The following is a 25,463-nucleotide window of genomic DNA, read 5'->3' as shown; positions in this document are numbered from 1 at the left end:
GGTATTAAACTTGTGCCAATTAATGAGTCTCAGGACTGCGCCCACTCAGATGTATGAGCTGAAATATAACGAACCGGTCTTGAACAAAATTAAAAACACTGACTTACTGTGGGGGCTGTCTCATATAGTCTCATTTCCACCAGTGTCCCTTTGTTATCAATGAATCACCTATTAAGAGCTGTTTAGTCAGCAAGGGAACAAATTCTTAATTAGCAAGTTGAGGATATACAACAGGAAGGTCTTGGAAATAATGCATATTAATTTGGGTAGTTTTGAGCTCAAGAACCAGGATTTAGAACTACTGCTCTTGTTGATACAGTACTTCTCTTTTTCACGTCAGTACCCCTGACTTATGTATGACATTATTAATCTTTGGCACTAGCTCCTGTTGAAAATCCCACAGCTTGGTGTCCACAAACATCTGTTCTTTAGTAAGGTTACGCAGCATAGGCACGCGGACATGTATTATTCTGCACACATCTGGGGGGATCCTGAAAGTTTTCCTGTAGCTTTTTACCACGTAATGCACAGATGTCTGCACCACCTGCCTGGGGTTGATGATCAGTTTGGCAGGATTGAAGTAGTTCTTTCTTTTTGGTTCCCTGTAGATGTGCTCCAGTATGTTGATCCCTGGTACCTCTCTCCAGAGGGGTAGGTCAAACGTCTTGTTGTCATCGAACATGGTCTTGGGGAAGATGTGGTTCTCCACCACAAAAACCCCCACCTTGGGGTTCTGAGCAGAGAGGTTTCCCATGAGCTCATGCAGCCTGCCATGCTTGTAGGGCATTATGATCTCGTCCATGTCATTGAGGAGCAGGTACTTGGACTTGTACATGTTTCTGTAGATGCAGTCATTGAGTGTAGTCAGCTGTCCATAGTAGTGCAGGTCCCCCTTATCCCTTGCAAAAATCCAGCCACGTGATGGATTGAGGAATTGTGTTATGGGCCACGGCACCACCTCCAAGAGTCCCTCCTCTGCGTAGTAATGCAGAACCTTATCCAGCTGTGGCCCACAGCTGGTGTTGTAGATGGTCACCTTCTGTATTCCCAGGATCTTGTACACCTCCATGGTCTGTATGAACTGCAGGGCATTGTTGTAGTTGCCAAACAGGTTGGAGATGCAGACTGTGAACTCATAAGGGAAGTCACCATCGGTCTTCTCCCGGTTCCTTATGGGCAGAAAGAGTCTCCCTCCTGTCTTCCTTTCTTCCCTTTCAATAGTGACGTGTGAGGCTTTGCACTCAGGATTCTCTTCACACAGCAGGTTTGCAGTTGCAAAAGGGAATCCGAAATGGTCCCTGTGGATGTCTATCTTTACTTTAGTCTGAAAAGTTGAGCCATTTTCACAGCAATAATGACAGGAAAGTGGCTCAGTGCTGTTTCGGTGAACAATCCCTATAACACGAGTCAGTCTCTTTTCTCTGTGATCTTCATAGGCAGAAACAATTAAATGTTTTGTATCCTTGACTGGGTTTATAGATTCCACTAGCGTGTGTTCTGGACAAGAAGGAGGATATTTCAGACCTGAACACATTAAATACACTGGTCTTAATTGGTAATAATTCATCCATCCCAGACCTATGACAAGCAGTGCAAGAACAGCCAGTAACCGGCGTTTCACTGCCCTTTGAATTTGCATCTTTATCACCTGTCCAGATCAGTGGTCGGAGCTGATACCTGTAGCAGAACAGAAACAGAGGGTCAGAGAGTCCTGAGTGAATAAGGTGTGTTGATGGGGCTTGTAAGGGCAGCACTTGCTTCATCTAGGATTTTTACACACAAGGGCAGCACTGCCGCGCAGTGTCGTCTGGTCTGGGGTCCGACACCTGCTGTCAGTTACTGAACTGCCGTCATTGTTCCACAAAGTGAAATAGAAGTTGAACACCCTTCTAGACCCCAAACTGTTGTGTTCTGTGGGTGTGGCCACCATGTATCAGGCTGGTCTTCACCATTGATCTTTAATCCACTTTAAAAAAATAACAGTAAGAAACTCTTAAGAGTGTTCCATTAGGTAGATTAATTAACTGCTTAATAAGTGAGAAATTGGGCTGTTTGCAACAGAAGGGCTCCTCATTCCTGAACCTTGAGGGCTATAATCCAGAAGGTATTCAATGTGATTTTAAATAACTGCCAGATATATTCCTGTTGAAAACGATTTTACTGGTTTAATGATGGCTTGTTGGTCGCTTACAAATCTAGAAAACCTGGCAGCATTGTGGCCCTCAATGACCTGGATTGGGGACAAAAATGGGAGCTTAATAGGACAGCAGTGTCAAAAGCGGTATTTCTCTTTATAGTTCAGCTGTTTGTATTTTTAATCATGAGATTAATATGAATGATAAGTACATTTTAGTTTTGGGTATTCCAATCAAATGATTCATTATTTTAAAGCACTTACTGTCTGAGTCATTTTTATTTCCCATTTTACTTAATTAGTTGCAGTTTTCCATCTTTAGAAACTGCAACTTGTCTTGATGAAAGTGTAATTTTACTTTGCAACGACTAAACTCCTGACATGTATATCTATAATAATAATTATTATTATTATTATTATTTATTTCCATCCATCTATCCATCCATCTTCCAAACCCCCGGATCCAGTACTGGGTTGTGGGGGAGCTGGAGCCTAACACATACAGACAGACACGCACACACTTACACTGGGCCAGTTAACCTAAAAACATGTCTTTGGACAGCAGGAGGAAGCTGGAACACCTGGAAGAAACCCACATGAACACGGGGAGAACATACAAACTGCATGCAGTTAGCAACCCAGGAACTGAACCCAGGGCGCCAGCACTGTGAGACAGCAATGCTCACCTCTGCACCACCACGCAAACCCCTAATTACTTATTAAATTAAACTCAATAAGCAGGACAAGATTGTGCAGACAATGCAAATGGTCGATTTTAAATGAAAATGGCTGTTTAAAATTATGGATTAAGATGAGATTTTTAGATACTTTTTTGTTTTTTAAATTGTAGTTTCTGTGCAGTTGTTCTGTTCTCCTCCCCACTGATAGTTGATAGCTGGTGTGTGGTCTCTCAGTGTTCAGGAATTCGGAGAGTAGGTGACAACTGTACACTGACACTCGTGTACAGTGCCAAAATAACCTCCCGTATTTCTTTCAGAAATTTAAATGATAAATCAAAAGTTTATACATTTTAACATGAGAAATGTGTCCTTACACTTCATATTTCTATTTCCAGTGCTCAGCAGATTATATTTTAATCTCTGAATCTTTAAGGATTCACCTTAAACCCAATGTTTGCTCTCCAACAAAGTTAATTATTATGACTTATCACAATCTACAGTCTAGTACACAAGTCCACAAGACGTGGAGATTGTGTTCTCAGTTTTCAGATTCTATTTTCCATGTGGTAAACTTCAGTATTTCATTATTCATAGCAATCAGGTCAGTAATGGTATAAATAACAAAATTCAAACCTTATATAATAAAGAAGACTGAAACAGTTAATGTTCTACCTGGATATCGACAACCATCTTGTCTTCTGAGGTCGTTTGGATCCTATATTTCTTTCAATACTGTCTTCCAGGATTGTGCTCTTGCGTTTACCTGTTGAATTTTTCCAATCTGGTTCTTTGTCCGAAAGGAGGAGGGTAAAGAGGAACAGGGCTTGGGCACCTCTACGCCTCCCAGTCACAGCTCACTGTGCCCCCAGGGAGAAAGGTGAATGTTCTTTTACTCTGCCATGGGTTGAAACCTAAGACTCAGGGTAGTCATAGGTGTCTCTCTTGAATGTGTGCAGTTTCAGGACCTGTAGATCCTGTTTTCAGAATCCTTTGGTGACATGTTGCTAAGATTGTATTTGAGTAGACGTTTCCATTAAATCACATCATTTTCTGCAGAAGTTTACTTTGCTGGAAACCTGACAAAATGGCCACAAGTAACAAAAGCTAAACATCATTGTGATGACAGAATGACGGAAACAGTACAATCAAGAGACACACACACACAGAACATAATAACCTAAATCCCAAATCTCACATCACCACCACATGACACATTGCTGGCAGACAATACACACACACATTTTTACATGAACGTAATCCCATACCATTGTAAGCAATGTGATTACCGTAGCGTTTTCTCTTGCTTGTAATATCCTGATCAGGAGTGTGTGTGACTCTTTTGTGTTAAAACCCTGCTCTTGCTTCAGAAGTAAATAGCAATAAGGGATTTCGTAACTGACTAGACCTGAATTAATGGTAAGAGCATTGTTTTCAAATGTGTACCTGTGTCCTGTGATAAACTTTGGGAGAGAAATACTTTGTGGAGTCTTTAGTGAAGAAATACTTGGAAGTCTGATGTTTAGTGAAGGTGAATAGCTGGGGGCATATGTGGTGAAGTTTGATTATCTGATTCAATAAACTATAAGAATATTGCTAACAAATTATGGTTAATTTTAATGTATGGTGAGATTTATGATATTTTCTTGTGATATTTCTTCATCAACATCATGCTCCTGTGAGGCTAATTGACTAAACGATTAATCACTGAGGATAAGTGATCTTTTTTGGATCATAGCTATTTGGATGGGGTTAGGTTTAGTATGCAACCTGAAGCAGTTTCTTGGTTTTTGTATATCTGCACAGCACCGCCACTCTTTTGAAAGAGTGTTTGACAGTGTTATTGACTAATATTGGCTGTGTAAAATTGAATAAGGCAGCAACCTCTTAATTATCATGTTTAAAGACTGAATTAATGTTTTTTGCTAACTCTCTTGGTAGCAATTTACTGGCAGTAGAGTATTGCTGATACCAAATGCTGAAACACGGGGGGTAGAAGAGGTCTAACTATGCCTGTCTGAGGCAATAATTTATCCCTTTAATCTCTTTATTTATCTTCAGCAAGAACTCAGCTGGAGTAGAGTTTGTTAACATTAACTGACCAAAGATAAGAATTGATCAGCTTTACAGCCCCTATTAGGTTTTACAGGAAACAAATATATTTAACTGATGTCAAGTCAATTAAAGGTTCTGTTGCCTTTGCTGGTAAGACTTGGTTTTAGCTCTAGGGAGTATTACTCCATCAACAGAGGATGCGGAAGCAGAAGAGCAGGTTATCAAGGTGTGTGGAGGTGGAATGTGTACACATCATGAGAAACTTGACTTGCTTCAAGGACCAAAGCAAAATCCCAGGACAATGATCAGTAATGTACAAAGAATACTGCTAAAGGTTTTGATGCTAAATGTGACCTTTCTGATCTTTCACCCATGTCCAAATCCCATTTCCTCATCCATCCCTAATATTGCATTGTCAGGATGTCACTTTTACCTAGTTAGGGGTCATAGCAAACTGGGTCCGATACTGGAAGCACCTCAAGGGGATTCTGCGTTTCCTTCAAAATACTGATTGTGATTTTTTGTCCACTTGTAGATTTTTTTTGTGATCTGCATCCTGTTTCTTTGACGAAAAGGGGGCAAAGGGAAGACAAAGAAGACAGGCTTCTCTCCACCTCCCAGTGACGGCTCATTGTGCCCACGAGGGAGAAAGGTGAATGTTCTTTTACTCTGTGTTGAAACATAATTGTGAACGTAGTCAATGGAGCCTCTGAGAAATGTGTGCAATTTCAGGACCGGTTGCACCCGTTTGTGGAATGCAGTAGTTGTTAGTAGCTTAAATCTTGTTTTCTCCATGACATCCATTAAATCAAGTACAGTACTTTCCTCCTGTAGGTTTTGTTTTTACTGGTAACATTTTGAACAATGAGCTGCATGAGGCTAAATGATTAATGACTGAGGCTAAGTGACCTGTAGCTCGATTACCTATTTTTAAGGTCTTAACTATTTGGATGGTGTTAGGATTCAAATAAACCCTGAAACAGCTGGGTTTTACACCCACCCTACAGTGTGAAATGTAAGGAAATGGATCACTGTGCTTCTGCTGGCCCCTTCAAGCAGCACATTACAGAGTAGTTCCATTTTTGAGCACTGTGAAACATATTGACCAGTTTAAGACAGTATAAGATAATTCCAGATAGCATTTTGACTCTCATCCAGATGAACTTTGTGAGTCAATATGCACAGCAGTATAATAAACCACATTCCTTACAATTATTCAAGAATGGAGTTTGGAAAGAAGCACAGAACATACATTCCAAGTCCTCTTTTGTTATCCATCCTTGTATTATTCTGTTTGTACGGATGCAGACATGTTTACCACCGTCAGTGGCGTTAACCTCAGTTCCCAGAGGGCTGAGACAGGGTTCTGCGGTTATTGTTTCAAGCTGAGCAGTCAATCATACAATCAACCTATTTTCCTAAGCAAGAGTATTATATAAGTATTGGAATTATTAAGCTAATCAAATAAGTAATATATATGTAATTGCGAAAATTACAATTAATTGAGCTTCTGTCGCGCATTATAAGATGTTTCCTACCTGACCTTCTCAGTATTTGATATCAGCTACTGTGCTCTGAGTGTGTTGCTGCCAAGAAATTTAGTAACAAATCTGTATCCATTCTACTAATTTAAAGATTGCTGTGTAATTCCTGCCTTAATTAAACATCAGCCAGAGTAACACTGCCAAAGTCATGAATTAGAGTTCAATATAAAAAAACAGGGTTATTGTGAAGAACTTCTCTGTCTGGCTAGTTAAAATCTTTTTTTTTTTGGTCTCCAATGAGCTGTTCAGTACATTTAAATCTATATAGCTTTTCACCACTGCTAAGTTTTAAAATCACCCATTAATTCTGTTATTATTACCCAAATCAAAGCCACAAATACACTAATAGCTGTTAGCGGCACTGAAAGTGTCAAATTCCCTCCTCTTGCTCAATGAGAACCTCGCAGATCTGGTTCTAGAAATGAACAGCTTCCTTGTCCTTTGTGTTGCTTTGTGTTGTTCTAGTAAAAGTGTGAGTATCTTATTTTCAAAATTATTAGAGTCATTTATTAAAACATTTTATGTTTAAAATGAAAAATAATAAAAGGCACAGGAAATATTCAACCTGGTCCTGTTTCAACACTATTCTCACAGTAAAACTCGCATGACTCAATATACTGTAACCTTACTTTTGTAGGAGAGCGTTTTGCCGTCTCAGTCATCTATGTCCAGTATGTGTAATGAATTTACACATTAAAACAGTCACAGTCATTTTGGCAAAGACAGCATAGACATGTCCTCAGTTTAAAAAAAAATGTTTTGGCTGCTGATCAGAATTCCCAAAACGTTTAACTTTATTTTCAGTTCAGAAAAGACGGCAATGTACACCTACTGTAAAACACATTTTGGTTAATTCCAGTTAAGAATAGGGTATTCTTCTAATAAGGCATCTGTATACTAAGAATCTTTGTTTTAATCATCTGTTGCCTACAGTACGTACTGTTGCCTTGACCACACACGTGCTGTAGCGTTATTTTAACACCTGGGGAGGCTCAGGCGTCTTCAGTTCAGTTCAGACAGGGTGGGGGGGGTCGAGGTCGGGGCGGGGATATCTGGCTCTGAGCACAGCTGGGGAGAAGCGGCCGTGCAGCGGGTCCTGGGCTCGGTTCCGGGCTGCGATCCTTCTGGGTGGAGCTGGCATGTTCTCCCCAGGCGGCGGCCGCGTCTGTCCTGGCTGCTGCCCCTCCGGTCTCTTATTTCACAAGTGACCAGATCAACACTCCCCGCACAGCGCTGGCACAGCGCCGGTGTGAGGGCCGGGAACACGTGGGGCAGAAATGTACACAATCATAGGGAAACAACCTTGAGCACAGAACAGGAACCCTTCATACGTTATCTACTGTATATCACAGCGCAGTAACACGCTTAATTTCATCCTCTGGTGTAGATTGTAGATGGTGTATTGTTGTGTGTGTGTGTATATGTTTATAAACAAAGTTATAAGTGTTCAAACTTACCGCTCAGTAAGCCCCCTGAAGCGGCTCCGCTCGCCCACCGCCCGTCGAGCAACAAGTTAACCAGCAGGGGGTGCTTTTTAAAAGTAAAAAACCCAAACAAAAAAAAAGTGTAATCGACTGTACCGCTACAGAGGGCTGTGTGTTTAAATGCAACAAACGCGGCGTCGTAGATACAGACCCTAAAGTGACACACAGAAAGTCATGTACTGTACCGAGGTAAGAGAGAATTTTATTTTAAAAATCTCTAAACAAAGTGCACCCTTTTCAGAAAATCCCTTTTTTTTAAATGTACTCTGCTGAGGATAGGATTATAATTATTAAAACATATTTAATTTGTTCTAGGCTGTACAATCCTATTCGATAAGGCCTATGTTTTGAAGCAAATATTTATTTAAAGAAACAACAGAAATTAGAAATACAACACAAAAAAGGATTTGTAACGCTGTGTGAATCACGGTGTTATTTTCATAAAGGCGATGCATTCAGTTTGCATTTCCAGTAAAGGTTTGGACAGAAGTTCTAATCTGGTAGTTTCTGAAATAAAAACAAAATATTTTGTTTTTCAAGTAATTTAACATTACAATTAACTGAGTATTTGCACTATGGTCATCTGTTCAGATGCACTAGGTGAAATAGTGCGTCTGTGGACAGGAGTCTGGCAGCCCCAGCGAGCTTTATAAAGAGGTGCAGATATTAGTGATATTAATCACACACACACAAAAACATTTAATACGAGAGATGTGATTAAACGGGACCAATCAACATAATTTATCAATCGGTAATTGAGCAGGACTTATGTCGTCACTTAAGTCAAACTGATAACTGAAGTATGAAATCTAAGTTACATTATAACTGCTTCCGAGTCGATGAAAGTGCAACTAATGTAATAATTATTTATTAATAATTTAATTGTATTAAATGTAGTCGATGAAAGTATTCGTGCAGTAAATACATTTAAGGGGTTTAGCTTTTCTATCCGTCGCTAGATGTGCTCAGTTCTTCAGAAAACATTTCGAGATCAGTTTATAGGGCAAGTCGTAACACTTGTATTCCTTTTTTACCGCTAGATGACGCCACTGCTCCAGCCAACCTCGGACTGAATTGGCAGGTCTTGTGAAAGAAACGCACATCACCTATAACCAGATTCTTGAATTTACTCAGAGCAAAAACGAATAAATATCACTCAGAACGCTAAGAAAATGATTAAGTTATCAGGAAACAGGAAAATACGTTTTTTTATTGAAACCACCACATACATAAATTCATTAGGCTGTTTAGCCTTTGTCATTATCAGAATTTTTTTAAAATAAAAATGCAATACAAACTGTAAGTTTACTTTTGTACAGCCTGGGCAAGCATAGCTGTTAAGTTGTCCCTGAGACCGAGAGCTCATACTGTACATCATCCCACTGATGTCTCTGGGGCTCAAGTCTGGAGAATAGGGCATCCATAGCATAACCATCGCATTCTCACGTGGCAACAAAGCTCCTGTTACAGTAGCAGTAAGAGGACAGGTGCCGTCCTGCTGGTCACATCTGGAAGAGCCCACAGGACTTGATCAGTGCAGAGCTAATCAGGTCTGTCAGGCTACTATCAATCACTACACGTGGAGAGCTATAGTGACTGGACTAGAGTTCTGCTCAGGATCACACCTGAATATCCCACTCGCTATTGGAAAGATGTCATGACTCACGGTGTCTTGTGTCGTGGCCTGTCGTTGATGGACTGTATTTGCCTGTAACATCTTGTCAGATTAGAAAGTGCTGCAGCAAGACAGAGGAGAGTGAGCGACAGAATCCAATATCCCGATGGCACAAAGGCACAGTTCAGCTGGTAAGAGGGGAATATTGTTTCCATTCTGTAAGGCACATATTACTGGTTCTGAATCTGGAGCCTATCCCAGAAGGCACAGCGTGGACCCACACATAAGTAAGAGACAAGTTAACCTAACCAGCTGCTTTTTTGAGATGGGAAGAAACCGAAGTAAACACAGGGGACCATGCATCCTCCACACAGAAGAATCACCAGTTCCAAACTGAACCCAGGACTAAAGAATGTAAGGCAGCAGTGCTAACAAACAACTTTTCACATTTAAATGTAATTAAACAATTAGTACAAAAGGTTTAAAGATTATGGAATCGAATTAATGTAAAACAAGAACATTGTCTCTTAAAATGATTGTGTAGTCGATCCATTATCCGTTTCATCTTTGGTTTTAGATATATTTTCCTCACTTCAAAAAAGTAAGTCTGGGAGCACCACTCAAATACTTACTTTTGAGATTAACTTTTAATTTGTAACACTGGAGACAAAAAGCATGTAGAACACAGTAGAATCTATATAAAAGACCACAAAACAGTGTTTTTCAAAAGTAAGGCCACGGTCAATGAGGTTACTGCTGAGGGGCTATCAAGTTAACATGGCTTTAGGAGGGCATCAGAAAATTTTAAGTCTTACAGTATATTGTAAACACAAATGGTAAGATACAGCTGCAACAGAACCAAATCCCATTTTTCCTGAGCCTCTTAACATTCAACATTTAAAACATCAAATACTTGATTTCAAAGTGAAATCTGACCTGGATTTAAGCATGACGACAAATCACTGTGGGAGTTCACCAGAGACTGGAGACGAGATACAGTAAATGGTGTATATCTATTTAACAGAACAATATAGATAATAGGAAAATAATCAGATTCACCTAAAATGGCAGAAAAAATCATAGTTACCCTAGAATTAGGGTTTAAGTATTGATCCCTAACATATTATAAACTTAAAAGAGGTTTTCCCTTGATTGCATTAATGCAATGCAGTCCCATTGATAATGTAGTGTCCCTATTCCAGGTGTTTCCAGCTGGTGCCACATCCAGCAGGTTAACAATTTAACCATCAGCTACTAAACGTATAGAACGATTCAGGTGTGAGCAAGTGCAGCTGGTTTGTTAAATTAAATGAGATCATCTCATCAACAAATACCTACTAACCTTAAGGATCAGAGTCTTATTCAGTGAACTAATTACTTGCTTAAAATGTGCTTAAATCTTGAAATTTAAGTGTTGTAAAACTGTGATTTAGAATGTTTACAATTAGTAGCCATGTAATGCATACTGGACTGGATTGTGCTGGACCAGTAGTGAAGATCCCTGTTCTAGTATCTTGATCATTTTCACGTCAGCACCCCTGACTTGTGTATGACATTATTAATCTTTGGCACTAGCTCCTGTTGAAAATCCCACAGCGTGGTGTCCACAAGCAGCTGTTCTTTAGTAAGGTGACCCTGAAGTGGCACACGGACATGTATGATTCTGCACACATCTGGGGGGATCCTGAAAGTTTCCCCGTAACTTTTTAGAACAGAATGCACAGATGTCTGCACCACCTGCCTGGGGTTGATGATCAGTTTGGTGGGGTTAAAAACATTCTTCCTGTCTGGTTCCCTGTAGATGTGCTCCAGTATGTTAATCCCTGGCACCTCTCTCCAGAGGGGTAGGTCAAACCTCTTGTTGTCATCGAACATGGTCTTGGGGAAGACATGGTTCTCCACCACAAAAACCCCCACTTTGGGGTTCTGAACAGAGAGGTTTCCCATGAGCTCATGCAGCCCGCCATGCTTGTAGGGCATTATGATCTCGTCCATGTCATTGAGGAGCAGGTACTTGGACTTGTACATGTTTCTGTAGATGCAGTCGTTGAGTGTAGTCAGCTGCCCATAGTAGTGCAGGTCTCCCTTGTGCACTGCGAAATTCCAGCCACGTGATGGATTGAGGAATTGTGTTATGGGCCACGGCACCACCTCCAAGAGTCCCTCCTCTGAGTAGTAATGCAGAACCTTATCCAGCTGTGGCCCACAGCTGGTGTTGTAGATGGTCACCTTCTGTATTCCCAGGATCTTGTACACCTCCATGGTCTGTATGAACTGCAGGGCATTGTTGTAGTCCCCAAACAGGTTGGAGATGCAGACTGTGAACTCATAAGGGAAGTCACCCTCGGTCTTCTCCCGGTTCCTTATGGGCAGAGAGAGGCTCCCTCCTCTCTTCCTTTCTTCCCTTTCGATAGTGACGTGTGAAGCATTGCACTCAGGATTCTCTTCACACAGCAGGTCTGTAGTTGCAAAAGGGAATCCGAAATGGTCCCTGTGGATGTCTATCTTTACTTTAGTCTGGAAAGTTGAGCCATTTTCACAGCAGAAAATACAGGAAAGTGCCTCAAGGTTGTGTCGGTGAACTATCCCTATAACACGAGTCAGTCTCTTTTCTCTGTGATCTTCATAGGCAGAAAGAATGAAGTGTTTTGTATCCTTGATTGGATAAATAGTTTCCTCAAGCAGATATTTTGGACAAGGAAGGGAATGTTTTGGGCCTGGTGCAGGGAAATTTACTGGTCTTAAACTACATTGATTGTAACTCAGCCATACCAGACCTATGACAAGCAGTGCAAGAACAGCCAGCAACCAGTGTTTCACTGCCATTGGAATTTGCATCTTTATCACCTGTCCAGATCAGTGGTCGGAGCTGATACCTGCAGCAGAACAGAAACAGAGGGTCAGAGAGTCCTGAGTGAATAAGGTGTGTTGATGGGGCTTGTAAGGGCAGAACTTGCTTCATCTAGGATTTTTACACACAAGGGCAGCACTGCAGCGCAGTGTCGTCTGGTCTGGGGTCCGACACCTGCTGTCAGTTACTGAACTGCCGTCATTGTTCCACAAAGTGAAATAGGAGTTGAACACCCTTCTAGACCCCAAACTGTTGTGTTCTGTGGGTGTGGCCACCATGTATCAGGCTGGTCTTCACCATTGATCTTTAATCAATTAAAAAAAATAATAACTTATAAGAATATTCAATCAAGTATATTAACTTATTGTAGGACTTAATTCTCAAATAGATGGACATTAATTTCGTTGTGACTTACTGACTGGGATTCAAGTGCTTCCCATTTTTAACTCTTCAGAGCTATAATAATAATCGAGCAGGTATTCGTCAGGCATCCTTATCGGATTCCACCTAAGGGCTGAAGCAACTCAGGAAGCAGAAGTGGGACTGTGGGATTACTGATATGTGTGTTCACTGGGAACAGTTAGCCCTGTGATGAGAGATCTGAGGCAACCCAGGTTGCTGCTGTCAGTGGTGATACTGGACTACTGTAGTTGGTGGCACGCTTACCTCTGCACAAGAATATTCAATCCAATACCCCAGTATGGCTACAGGGAACACTGGGCAGTAGGTGAACTCTAAGTGAGATGCTAAACCAAGTTCCTGACTACCTGGTCTTCAGTTTCCCATGATAGTTCCACTCTGGGTCTGAACAGTTGTGGGCTTAGAATTTTTTGGGGGTAGGACACTGCTTTGTAAATGTAAGTAATTATTATTAATCTTGACATAAGCTAAGAGTGGAGTTGATTCCACAGTAAATAGATACTTCAAAAAAAATTAATTCTCTCTCCACGTCAACTGAAAATATACAGCCCGAGAACTGGGCTCTCAAACCTAGCTCCTGGTCTCTGCTTGTTTCTTATCACCATTGCACAGCCTATTAAAATGGCATCCTAACTATTCATTAATTCGACTTGTAAAGGATTTGAGAGGATCATCGGTTTTTGACAAGACACGGAAGAAATTATTTTGAGAAGCAAAGGGGTGCAGGCTGCAGTAAAGTTTAAGAACTATAAAACATCTCTGAGGCATGTTAGAAGTACTACATTTGTGCAGTAATTAAAATAACATCCACTATTTAATAGAGCTCTACCTAAATGTGACGGCCCCAGGTGAGAAATTGCTTCGCAGCACTGCACTCCGGGCGGGAGTACCAAGAGTTTTTTTCCCTTCTGTCAAGGCGATACGAGCAGTTTAGGCAGCTTGGGAAAACACCCGAGAGCGCGGGAGCAGGCGGTTTACAGTCCAAAGAAAGAATGAAGTACGCAATCATGAGACAGGCGGGCGTCAAATCGGACTTCTTGCGGAGATACGATCGATAAATCTAGACTGCAAAACAGGCAACTGCTATGATCTGTCTGTCCTGAGCACAAGAATTCAAGACACTAGCCATTTCTACCTTGTCAAGACAGAACTGTTTAGGTAGCGTGGAATTAACCTCAGCTTCTTTCTAACATTGTGCCACGTCGTGCGCAGGAGGTTAATTACCGAATTAACTTAATTACCAAATGCCGGTGTGTCTCTTTCACATCTCGCTAATTAGAACTGCTGTTCCAAGTTCATTTTCCATATGACAGAAACGAACTCTCTTTTTTGTTGAAATGTCAGATTTTTAAAAATACTACATTCAGTATATACCTAGACCTTAGACTCAACAAAAGAATAAGATTAAATTATAGTCAAAGTATTTGGAATTGTTTGTTTCGAAATGTGCGGTGTTCGTTTAAAACAGAATGCTAAAAGACTCTCACGTTTTGCAGATACGTATTTCTGAATTATCAGCTCACCTTAAGATATAATTAAACGAGGAGAGATACAATGAAACAGGTTTGATTTCACAGTGAGAAAATAGGACAAGGAGCACAAGTCACCGCTGAATTGTGGCTAAAAATGAAGTGTTTCTTCGATACCGAGTCAAAGGCCAAACATTATTTAAATAAATGAGTTTAAATATCCTGTGATAATTAGTGTAAAAGTAAAACGCGCTAAGTGTCATATGTCCATTCTAGAATTAGTAAAATGTTTAAGTTAAGAAACTTTAAGTAACCCGCTCAATTCCAGAGCAGCATTTCTGGAACAGTAAAAGACCCGGAACTCTGAAATTTCCGAATTACAGGACAAACTCAGACGATTAAAAGTGCCATCAAACCGACGCTGAAAATATGCGATCCGGACGGACTATAAAATGGCAGACGTGTTCATTTTAATCTGCTCTCCGAGTGAACATCAAACCGCGGAGCTTGAACTGAGACTGAGGTGAAGGTTTGATTATTCGCATATTGCCAAGAAGAACGGGCTCAGATTACGAATGTTTGAAAACCCTCAAATGCATCAACAAAGTCAACAGAAAATATTTCTTTAGAATGAACAGTGAAACCCAAACTACAGAACACAATTGGGAACTACAGGGATGTGCATTTTAATAATAGGAGGTACTTTTTTACCCAACGGCTAAAGTCAAGGTGTTGAAGCCGATACCCTGTTTAATGTCAAGAAACCGGATGAGATTCTTGGATCAATTACCTCCTTTCCAACGGGCTACATGGAGAAAGTTTTCCTCATTAACGCTTCTTAGAAAGGTTATAGTGCTGCACATGTCACTAAACAGGCTCTAATTCAGCTGTACAACCAGGTCTCGTACGCATTACCATTCTTATGACTGTACGGGAACGTACTGCACTAAGTCGGTACAATGAGAGGACAGACCAATTTTCAATTAATGCCCTTAAAATGTTATAATAATAATAATTGCTTACACTTATATAGCGCTTTTTCTGGACACTCCACTCAAAGCGCTTAGATAATGGGGATCCCCTCCACCAACACCAATGTGCAGCCCCACCTGGAAAAGGTGGATGTACCTTTGAAATATATGGATGTACCTAAAATGTCCCTTGAAAGACCAATTAATGTTCTAATCGTAACTGTGTTTATCCTGTAATTCTGCAGGACATCATTAAACTTGATCTTCCTTGCATTTTCAGAATCATGACCGGTTCTTAAACTCAAAATATTATCCTCAGATACCATCCACACTTTCCCTTCTGTTTTAATACCTTTCCAGTTCATACCCTATTCGGAACTGGGTTCTTCTTTCACGCTGTAACAATTATTATTATTATTATTATTATTATTATTATTATTATTATTATTATTATTATTATTATTATTACAGAGTGTAACTGTTAATATTTCACATCACTGAGATATTGACCAGAGCAGTATAACAAAGGTTATGTATTTAACGTTCGATCGTACAGATGTCGAATTAATTTCAATATTATTGTGTGTGTGTGTGGGGGATTCCCCCTTTTTAAAAACCTGTAAAACATCGAGACAAAGTACAATGGTTCTTATGTGGCTATTATCCTCAAATACTATCCAATTTACCTCTGTTTTAGTAATACATTTCGTTTAAATACCTCTCCTTTATCAGTAGAGGTTACGCAGTTAATTTTGTTATAACGAATTTATCGTCGACGTGCCTTTAATTCTTTGGCCTGCTCTTCTAAAAACAAGGCTCGTGTGTAAGAAATTACCCTAAGATTAAAAATAAATTCTAAAAAGTGCTGATTTTTTACTTATTAAATATTCAGGTCTATTACTGTACACGTACAGATTTGGCCGTATGATAAAAATTATCTACTGTAACAAATCTTAAGAATCATCGTCGAACATTGTTTTTAGAAAAGCGGTTCATACTGTGTATTTTTTAAACGAATACTTTCGGTTTTGAACAACTGCTGCACACATTGCGAACATCCGGACACTGTAGTTTAGGTTTATTCAAATGGATTTAAAAATATTATGTTTAACGATGTAGACGCGAGTATATTTAAATAATGTACACTAGTCCACGCCCAGATATTTGTCTATTAAAACATTTACGGTAACATACTGTAAAACATAATATAGGTATAACAAAAAATAACCACCGCATTCTAAACATAAACTGCATAATATATCAAATACCTTTAAAACAAAAACAAATTCATGTGCACAAAATATATTTGCATTAAATTTACACAAAACCCGTCTAGTGATTTTAATCTAAAACTGACAGAGTTAAATTAAACGTCCTTCCTTCTGTTATGTTACAGAATAGCGGTGCATATGACCCCATTGATCTCGCCCGAATATTATCTGGAAAAAAACAATTCAGCGCAAGAAGTAGTTTTTGATATCTGGTACTGTTCTTAAGCAATTTATTTTGGAGGTTACTTTTATTCAAGTATGTTTGTTTATAAAATATAGTACTTTTTACTGCACTATACAGTATTTACCATAATCATTTCCGTTCCTTGTTTCTTCATTATTCTGGCCGCCCTGGAGACCCGAAACTAACGGAAAGCTGCGCAGACTCAGCAGAACTTTGTTTTGTCCACAATCGTCACTAGGTCAGGCACCCACGAGATGTCGGGTAAATTGTGAAGACCTTCCTGATTCTGTGCGGAAACGTAGTGCTCCCACTGTTTCTGGGTTGTCCCCAGCTGTGTGCTCAATTGCAACAAAATGAGCGCTGAAGCCCTTCTGATCCGTGTTCAGCACAGTACAAATGGTTAAGCTGCTGTTCTACCCAACAGGAACTAAAGGGGGCTCTGAATCTTAAGAGCTTTTGAATCACGTTTTTCGACGAGTTAGCTAATATAAAGACCGACATTAATAATGACCGATTACTTTGTCGCCTGTGTATACAATGCATGTATACCTACATGCTTGTGATAATTTAATGAGTAATTTTTAATGGAGGAATTTCATCCTAAAATACTCCAGGTGGCGTATAAACTACCTGTGGGATACACTATCAATTGTAACTAGCCGAGAAACAAATGAGTACAAGTTCTGCGAGTCTGATCGTATGGCGTATCACAGTGGCTTTTTAATGTTCATTTATATATAATACAGAGACATAAGGAGGTAGTTTAGACGCATAAATGAACGCATCGGCAGTTCATTTTCTACGGTATGCTGCATTTATGTGAACGCAATTCTGTGAGGATAAGCTTTATGCACTTTTACTACTGGAGTGTGTACGGTGTATAATACGTGTATTATGCATTATATACAGTAAATACAGAACTGTTCACTTGATATCGGTAACTGTCTTTATATTATCACCTTTGGAGAAGTTGGAACATGTTATACCGACAGCAATATACAGTAGGGGGCAGTGTTAATACATTTTGAAAAAAAGCAGCAGCTTGTGCTGTTATAGAATTGCTTTTATAAAACGGTTCCAAATATGAGATTGCTGTATAGAATTAATTTAAATTAAAAAAAAACATTTAACACAGAAATTAAGCTGTTTACGTTCCTCCGCCATAAACGCATAAGTAACACATAAACCATAACCATAAACACAGCCATAAGTAACATTAGAAAAGAGGGGGCATTACCTAAACAGTCCGATAAAGGAATAAATGACTTGTTTTTTATTTCTTGTGCGCATTTATTTGAACATTTCCACTGATCGTACAAGCATTGAAAAACTGTCCAATCCCGAGTTCGTCGGGCACTGTCTTTCTCGCTGGGGGGGCGCTCCCACTGCTGCTGGTCTCCGTGCCTGCCAGGATATCACTCCTGCGCTTTCTGTCGTTAAAATCGGGTTTCCAGTAACTTCTGAGTGAACTCTCGTTTTTAACAGACACTAACAGACACCGTCTCCCTAGCTCCTAACCGAGCGTTTGATCATTTCTGCACCATTGTGCTACGAAGGCATTGGTTGGTGTAACCTTTTGTCCCAGCTGCTCTCGCGTACAGTTTTGTACGTCAACTTGAGTTATCCAAAGCGTTAAGTTGAAAGTGCTTTTTTAAGCACTGTCGTAAGATTTATTTTAATGCACATTTATTATGTACTGTACCAATCCACCAGAAAGTAAAACAAGTTTTGTCATGAAAACGTATTTATTACAAATGTTACTTTCTCTCCTCTTAAGAGCATATGTATATACTGTTACAAAATAATAAAAATGCACATTTCTGAACTGATCGGTACCTTGGAACTGGAAGTCCCGAGTAGTTTTAAGGCAAAATGGATTCCGGATTCATTAGTCTTTTAAAATTGCTTATGGTTATGGTACTGTAGAGGTCGGTTCGATGTCACGCATTCGACGCCGTGTTTACCGAGTAATTCTGAATAACATCATATAAATTACATGCTCTACGACTAGATGTCTTTTCACGAATACGCAAGGACAACGTTAATTAAATTTTATTTGCAATTAATTCATAAACTACAAATATTACAATCAAATGCCTTTTACTGTCTCTATTGTTTTAAGTAATACATTTCGTCTAAATATTGCTCCGTCTTTTAACGCATTTGGAGTTGGGTTATTCTTTCATGCTGAAAAAAAAACTCGACTTTGTCCGACAATATTAAATGTAAACTGACTGTACGTACTAATTGTTAATCAATTCTTTACGACATAATACTGAACATAATTACGCATTGATTGAAGGTTATAATTTTAGAGCAGTGTTCCAAAATATTTTAAATAATTGTTATCTATTCAACATGCGATCGAATGACCCGTATGAGTATATCAGTTACTCATTTTAATTTATTCGAACCATTTCCTCTTTCTTAAAAACAAATTGTAAAACATCGAGTTCAAATGGTCCAGTTCGTTCATAAACCAAGTCGTTCAGAAATACACCACAGACAGGGCAGTATTATACAGAGAGCACTGTGGCTAGGGCCTACACTACGAAAACCACAGGAACTGTGACAATACTTGACCTTATGTATATTGCAAGGATAAACTATCCGAAACAAATATCCAGGGTAATTCTGATCACCTGTCTATGGAAGCCCGTTTCCGCCAGGGAGTAAAAAAAAACGCGCTATGGGATCTCAGAATTCCGAATTAGTTACTCAGAATTGCGACTTCGAAATAGCCCATACAGTATATCATTGTCTGTCCTTTTGTTATTGTAACGGATTCGGGTTCTAGGGCTGGTGCCCTCGCCGCTCCTCACTGCAGGGGCTCGAACCCAGGTCTTGCCAACTGAGCTAAAGAAGACCTTCTTTTTTACAATAGAAATACAATAGAAATACGTAAAAAGTATGTTTCAGCTTTTATAATTGTGAATTCCTCTGGATGTGAAGTGCCTATTTCTGTATCTTATTTCATATTCTGTCTCCGTAAATAAAAACTATTTTTAAAAGCCCACCACGCACTATTCCATCCGGGTACTGCGGAAGCCTCACTGGCGGAAATGAGATTCTATAAAAACGAGTGTAATTAATGTGATTTTTATCAGGGCACTGTACAAGACAAGTCTCCAGGCTTATAGATCCTATGATCCTGTACGATTCATGAAAATAGTGTAACGGAACGGCCGACATACAGGTTGTACGATCTGGTTGCAGTGTGGTGACGGCACCGCCCTCCCCTGCGCATAACAGGGATGCTGGCCGCCGGGGATAAAGAAAGTGTTCTTGAGCTCAGCTGGCAAGACCCGGGTTCGAGCCAATGCAGTGAGGCACGAACTAGGGTGGGAGCGGCGAGGGCACAATCCCTAGAACCCGAATCCGTTACAATAACAAAAGGACAGACAATGAAATATGGACTATTTCGAAGTCGCAAATGTGAGATATAAAGTCGCAATTCTGACTTACTAAGTCGCAATTCTGAGATACCATACTGAAGCGCGTTTTTTTTTTACTCCCTGGCGGAAACGGGCGTCCATACACCTGTCAGACCACGGCAATCGATACACCTATACAAATGCTTTGACCACAGGGCCTATAATCCGGCCCAGAACACAGAACGTCGCGTTCGGAAGCGCAACTCGTCCTGCTACGTCAATTCGAATACATCCGCGATTTGTAGCGCTTTTAACAAACAGCGAAAACAAACTTCCTTTAGGTAAGAACCCTTAGTGTGGTTCCTCGAAATACGTAGATGCTATCTTTGAAGAGGCATTGTTGAAATCGTTCGGTGGTTCTCCGAAAACCTTCATTTCCAGGATTCAAAAAGGGCGGCGGGTAATCAAGGACAAGAAGCCCGCACCTCGCCCAAACGGCTTCCCTTCCTTCTCTATTAGAGGACCCCGGAGCAGACGAGGGAAAAGTCGCGTTCGTGTGCTTTATCCCATTGGTATGACAGAGGTTACAGAGAAAAGGGTTCGTTTGGGAGGGAGAATTGGGCGAACCTTCTCTTCTCAATTGCGGTCACGCACAATAACGATTTGATTATAAAGAAATGAACGTCGCCACGCCTGTAATGAGCTGACCCGCTCTTCCAAAAACAAGGCTCGTGTGGAAGAAATTCAACTAAAAAAACTGATCAACCCTAAACCTGCAGCTGTGCCTTTCCTTTTAGAAACAGCCTGCTTCTTAAATATTTAGGTCAAGTACATACAGATTTGGACGTATGAAGCAAGATGGCTTCCACGTGTGGACTCGTTGAGAGCGTCATAAAAGACGATATTAATGACGGGCATCGTCGGCGTCAATGATACTCAAACTGGCTTTGTTACCGGAGTAGATGCGAGCATATTGTACCAGTACTGTGTAGTGTACCCACCCGCACTCAAGCTCCAACGATGATCTATTTGGACATTTATAGCAACACGCTGTTAAACAAACTGCAGGTCTAACCCCAAAATTAACTGATTTAATATCTGAAAGACCCTTAAAGCTAAACATTAAAAGTGCATAAAATAACGAAATAGATTTTAATTACATTCACACACAGAGATGTTGTCTAGTGTTAAATGCAATTATGAGATAATTAAGAAATAACGAAGCGCTATTTCTCATTTGTGGCACAAATTAGTTGCAACTGTGCAACTGAACACTGTTCCCCTCTCACTACAAATTTTACTAGTCAGTGCAGGAGCCGGTGATTCTTCTGTTTGGACCGGTCCGCGCAGCTGTAATGCATCCAGGTGGAGTGGCGGAGTCTTGTTCATCTGCTCTTCCTGGCCAGTCCTGTTGGATCCTGTTCTGATCCAAAACTGCTCAACAAAGGAAAGGGGGGGCGAAATATTTATTACGAGCTTCCCAGTGCAGAGGACATAGACTAAACAGACAAAGAACCTAAACCACTGTATACGGTACACCCGCCCCCAACACACCTGCCGACATATATGGACAGATATCAGCCAGACCGTTTCAACACATTCTGATTCACTCCAGAAAATTAATTGCAGTGACACCACTCACTAGATCGGCAACTGCCTGCTTTTTTCGGCATGAGCCATAATGTCACCACCATTGAGATTATTGTTGAGCGCTTTATATTAAGGCAAAGTCGGCACATTAAGGCACATTGAACAGTATTTCATTATTTTCTCACGATTTACTTCGGTTTCTGTGCTATAAATAAGAAGTGTCCTAGCACTACAACTGTCGGTTTATTGCAGGAAGAAAAGAACTACTGTACCGGCATGATTGCAGGCAAAGCACCTGCTGCAACAGGTACAGTAGGTCAGTTCCCCTTAACTACCTGTGGCCAGACCAGCTCGGGGTCTACTCTCTCACTCCAAGTCTCCGCAAGGTCGACATTTCAGCGTGTGAAGGATAATGAGGCAACCCCTCCAGTGGCACCTGGTCCCCACTTGAAGGGTCCTTTCACGCCGTAGCGACGCGCATTTCCCAGCGTGACGAGGCTGCTCCGCATGCAGCTGCATGGTAGCCGCCCTTCCAGTCACAGTAAAGTTACAGGGATTATTACGGTAACGTCACGGGCCTTTTATTAGCTTGTTTTTTTTTACAATTTAAATGTACACTTCAATGTGTGATGCTAAGCGTCTCCCGTGAGATTATGGAATTGGGTGAACTGTCTCCTCCAGGGCCGAACAGCCCAGCCCTGAAAACGTCACCTCTGCGTGCAAACCTCCGTCCTGCTCTTGTCTGCTCTGGGTTAACAGACCGCAAACAACAGTGCAGCTTGTGCTCTGGCAAAGAAAGTACAAATAAAAGCATTTACACTTTTTACGGGCACCTAGAAGGCAGAGGCGACTCGAAGCTGGATTTTTAGCAGCGTTCAGGCAGTTCTCTCCTTTAGGCACACCGCAGCCTCGCAGATAGTTAAACCAGCCCATACACGGTGCCTGTTTAACTAGGGTAAATTCCCCACCTTTTGTGGTGATTTCTAATGGCCTCATGGTTTCAGCAGCACCGCAGGGACGGACAGCCCGGCGTCATCTGATTCGCTCTCGCAAAACACAGCGCGCTGCTGCAGGTGCGCTTTCGTTACCGTCCGTTCATGAGTGGCGTTTTATTCAGCAACCGCACGGTGGATCGGAGTTCATCTATACTTTTAAATCAGCTTCTACTCCTGCTGGAGACCTGCGGAAATGTATCCGGATCGCAGTCCGATGTTTATAGGACGTGGGCTTTAACATCTTCCTCACGGAAGTGAGTGATTTTCTCTACTCACTCATCAAGACAGAAACCGTGGCGACTGAAAATGTCAAAAAGTGGTGGGAAATGTGGATTAACCTTGCAGTTTTCACGATGTATCGATTTGCGCATTATTCTACCACTAATCAAACGTATTTAACGCGCTGAAAGGAGAGAATGAAATGAGACGATAACGTGCGCCCCGGCCTCCGCGAATGAGCTCCACCCCTCGGCTGCCGGATGCTCTAAGAGACCTGGATCACCTGCGGACACATCGGCTCTGTTCCCTCTTGGGTTCCTCCTTCCAGGTTTCATTACAACAGCACGTGATGAGTGTTTTCACGGTTTTCTCATCTGAGCCCCTTCATTCACCTGCTGTCTGCAGTGCTCTGTTGTGTGTCAACATACCTGTCCAGCTGATCTTCTACATTCTCCATTCCAGTGCTCTTCCTCTTCTGCAAATGGTACCATCCCCTAGGGCTTGTCTGGACAGTGAGCAAAAAAGTACTGTTGGCATCTTTCCCCATCACTTTCCCTGTTTAAATTATTAATAATTTAATCATTAACACATCTGCCATCTGTGAATGAGTGCCAAGGTATGTGAGTTGTTCCACCTGTTCAAACACTTGACCTTAGGTCTGTTCTTATGTTGCTGCTGCTTACCTGCCTGTGTTATCAGCTTCTCCATCTTGACTGGGCGGCTTGTTCCAGTCACTCACAACCTTTTGTGCAGTTCACTACCTCCTGTGTTTATCGAAAGATGAAGCTGATAACACAGGCAGGTAAGCAGCAGCAACATAAGAACAGACCTGCATGGTAGCCGGCCCTCCAGTCACAGTAAAGTTACAGGGATTATTACGGTAACGTCACGGGCCTTTTATTAGCTTGTTTTTTTACAATTTAAATGTACACTTCAATGTGTGATACTAAGCATCTCCCGTGAGATTATGGAATTGGGTGAACTGTCTCCTCCAGGGCCGGACAGCCCAGCCCTGAAAACGTCACCTCTGCATGAGCAATCATACTTCTTCAGAAGGACTCCTGTCCTCTCGCCATTCCCTTGGCTAGTAATCTCAGTGTTTGTTTCTGACTTAGCTTTGTGTGTGCATAATTAAGGCCTCTCAATAATGCAAATCATAAAATAACATTTAAAATTTACTAGAATCTAAAATGCATCCTTTGTGAAACCTATCCAGAATTCACTGTGTTGTTTTAGGTTAACAGTGCTGCCAGCATTTGCACAGCTGGGAAACAGCTCTGACCTGCAGGCTGCCTCACCTGGACATCTCCGCGAGCCAGGTGGAAACAGAGCTGTGTGCGTGGGTTCTGGCCAGTGTGCCTGAGTCCTGGCAGCAGTTGTCCAGCAGGTGGCAGGGTTTCTCCATCAGAAACATGGCACTTTTCCTGAAAAAACACAGGCTCTTCTTAAAACCGCTGAGAAGGACCAGCGAAGTACAAATGGATTTTTTTTGCTTTAGCTGTACCATGTATGCAATGGCTCTGCAGCTGGTAAATGCCTAGAGTGGACCAAAACACTACGCAGTGGTCAAAGCTCCTTTTTCACTCAAGGCTATGAAAGATGGAGACAGGGGAAGATGACATGGAATTCAAAATTGCATTACTGACTTTGGAGATTTATGCAACCTTTTTTTGCAACACAGCAAAAGAACAGGCAACATCTGCAAGTTTCACCTAACTCCTGTCTATGTAAACCATTAATCAAGCTGACTGTAATTAGAGCATAGCACTGTCGCATCCCACAAAAAAGCTCTTCCACAACCACAATTTCTAGCAATGCAAGCACTACAATTAGCCCACATCTAATTTGCATCTTTAACAACATCAGCCAAAATCATCAATTTTGAGCAGATCCTCGTGTCAGCTGTCCAACGTTAACTACCTACCTCATAAGCTTGGTTCCTCAACTGATGCACAGAGCTTCCTGATCTCAACATGTTTAACACGAACTGACACTCATACAAAAGCTGTTAGCTAATTAAAACTTGTTAACCAGCTCCTTTGCCATTAATTAAGTTCCACCATGGGGCAATGTGGTGGGGTGGCAGTTAGTGCTGCAGCCTCACAGCTTGGTGGTGCTGGGTTTGATTGTGGATATGCAACATTCTTGGGTCAGCATTTCTCCCAGTGCTCCCAGTGCTCTCCCACAGTCCACAGTTGATTGGTAGCTCTGAGTTGTGCAGTGTATGCCCTGCAATGGACTGGAGCTGTGTCCAGGGTGTAGTCCTGTGCTTTGTGTTTCCAGGATGGGCTCTGTGTTTGCCAGACTCTTCCTAGGGATAATTGGCTCTGTGAAAATAATGGAAGTTTAAAACCATCTACAAATCCTTCCTTTCACTTTACAAAATGGAAAAGAAATTGCTCCAGTGCTTCTAACATTTTTGGGGAACATGGGACAATCTTACTTCCTAACATCAGGGTTTGCATTTTGCAGCATCTATTCAGAACACATGCTAGTGACTGTACACACTCCAGACCAACATTTTTACAAACACTTTTTATCATTCTCCCTTCCCAGGGACAGCTAATCCCTGGTGCTTTCCTGGCTTTAATTACATTGCTCCGTTTGTGT

At 41.1% G+C, this 25,463-nt stretch overlaps 2 protein-coding genes across 6 annotated transcripts; both read right to left on the bottom strand.

Annotated features, from left to right (window-relative positions):
- Window positions 1-287: 287 nt before the first annotated feature.
- On the bottom strand, window positions 288-1,159 carry LOC138224949 (glycosyltransferase family 92 protein C33H5.2-like). Its single transcript, XM_069183243.1, has one exon. It carries the CDS (start codon window positions 1,067-1,069, stop codon window positions 332-334), a length of 738 nt encoding a protein of 245 aa, XP_069039344.1. The 5' UTR covers window positions 1,070-1,159; the 3' UTR covers window positions 288-331.
- A 7,925-nt stretch (window positions 1,160-9,084) lies between these two features.
- Window positions 9,085-24,255, bottom strand: LOC102694444 (uncharacterized). Of its 5 annotated transcripts, XM_069183242.1 has the most exons (4): window positions 24,152-24,255; window positions 23,282-23,358; window positions 21,351-21,483; window positions 9,085-12,385 (listed from the first exon to the last, which is right to left on the bottom strand). In XM_069183242.1, the coding sequence occupies exon 4, from the start codon at window positions 12,345-12,347 to the stop codon at window positions 11,034-11,036; it is 1,314 nt and encodes a 437-aa protein (XP_069039343.1). In that variant the 5' UTR covers window positions 12,348-12,385; window positions 21,351-21,483; window positions 23,282-23,358; window positions 24,152-24,255; the 3' UTR covers window positions 9,085-11,033. The 5 variants fall into 5 exon arrangements, with proteins under 5 accessions (XP_069039343.1, XP_015222080.1, XP_015222079.1 ...); XM_015366594.2 differs by lacking the exon at window positions 24,152-24,255 and having other exon boundaries at window positions 23,282-23,366; XM_015366593.2 differs by lacking the exons at window positions 23,282-23,358; window positions 24,152-24,255 and adding an exon at window positions 22,608-22,811.
- Window positions 24,256-25,463: the final 1,208 nt, after the last annotated feature.

This window comes from Lepisosteus oculatus, chromosome 24 (assembly GCF_040954835.1).
Source record: "Lepisosteus oculatus isolate fLepOcu1 chromosome 24, fLepOcu1.hap2, whole genome shotgun sequence".
NCBI classification, from domain to species: Eukaryota; Metazoa; Chordata; class Actinopteri; order Semionotiformes; family Lepisosteidae; genus Lepisosteus; species Lepisosteus oculatus.
This window is presented reverse-complemented; position numbering and strand designations above follow the sequence as displayed.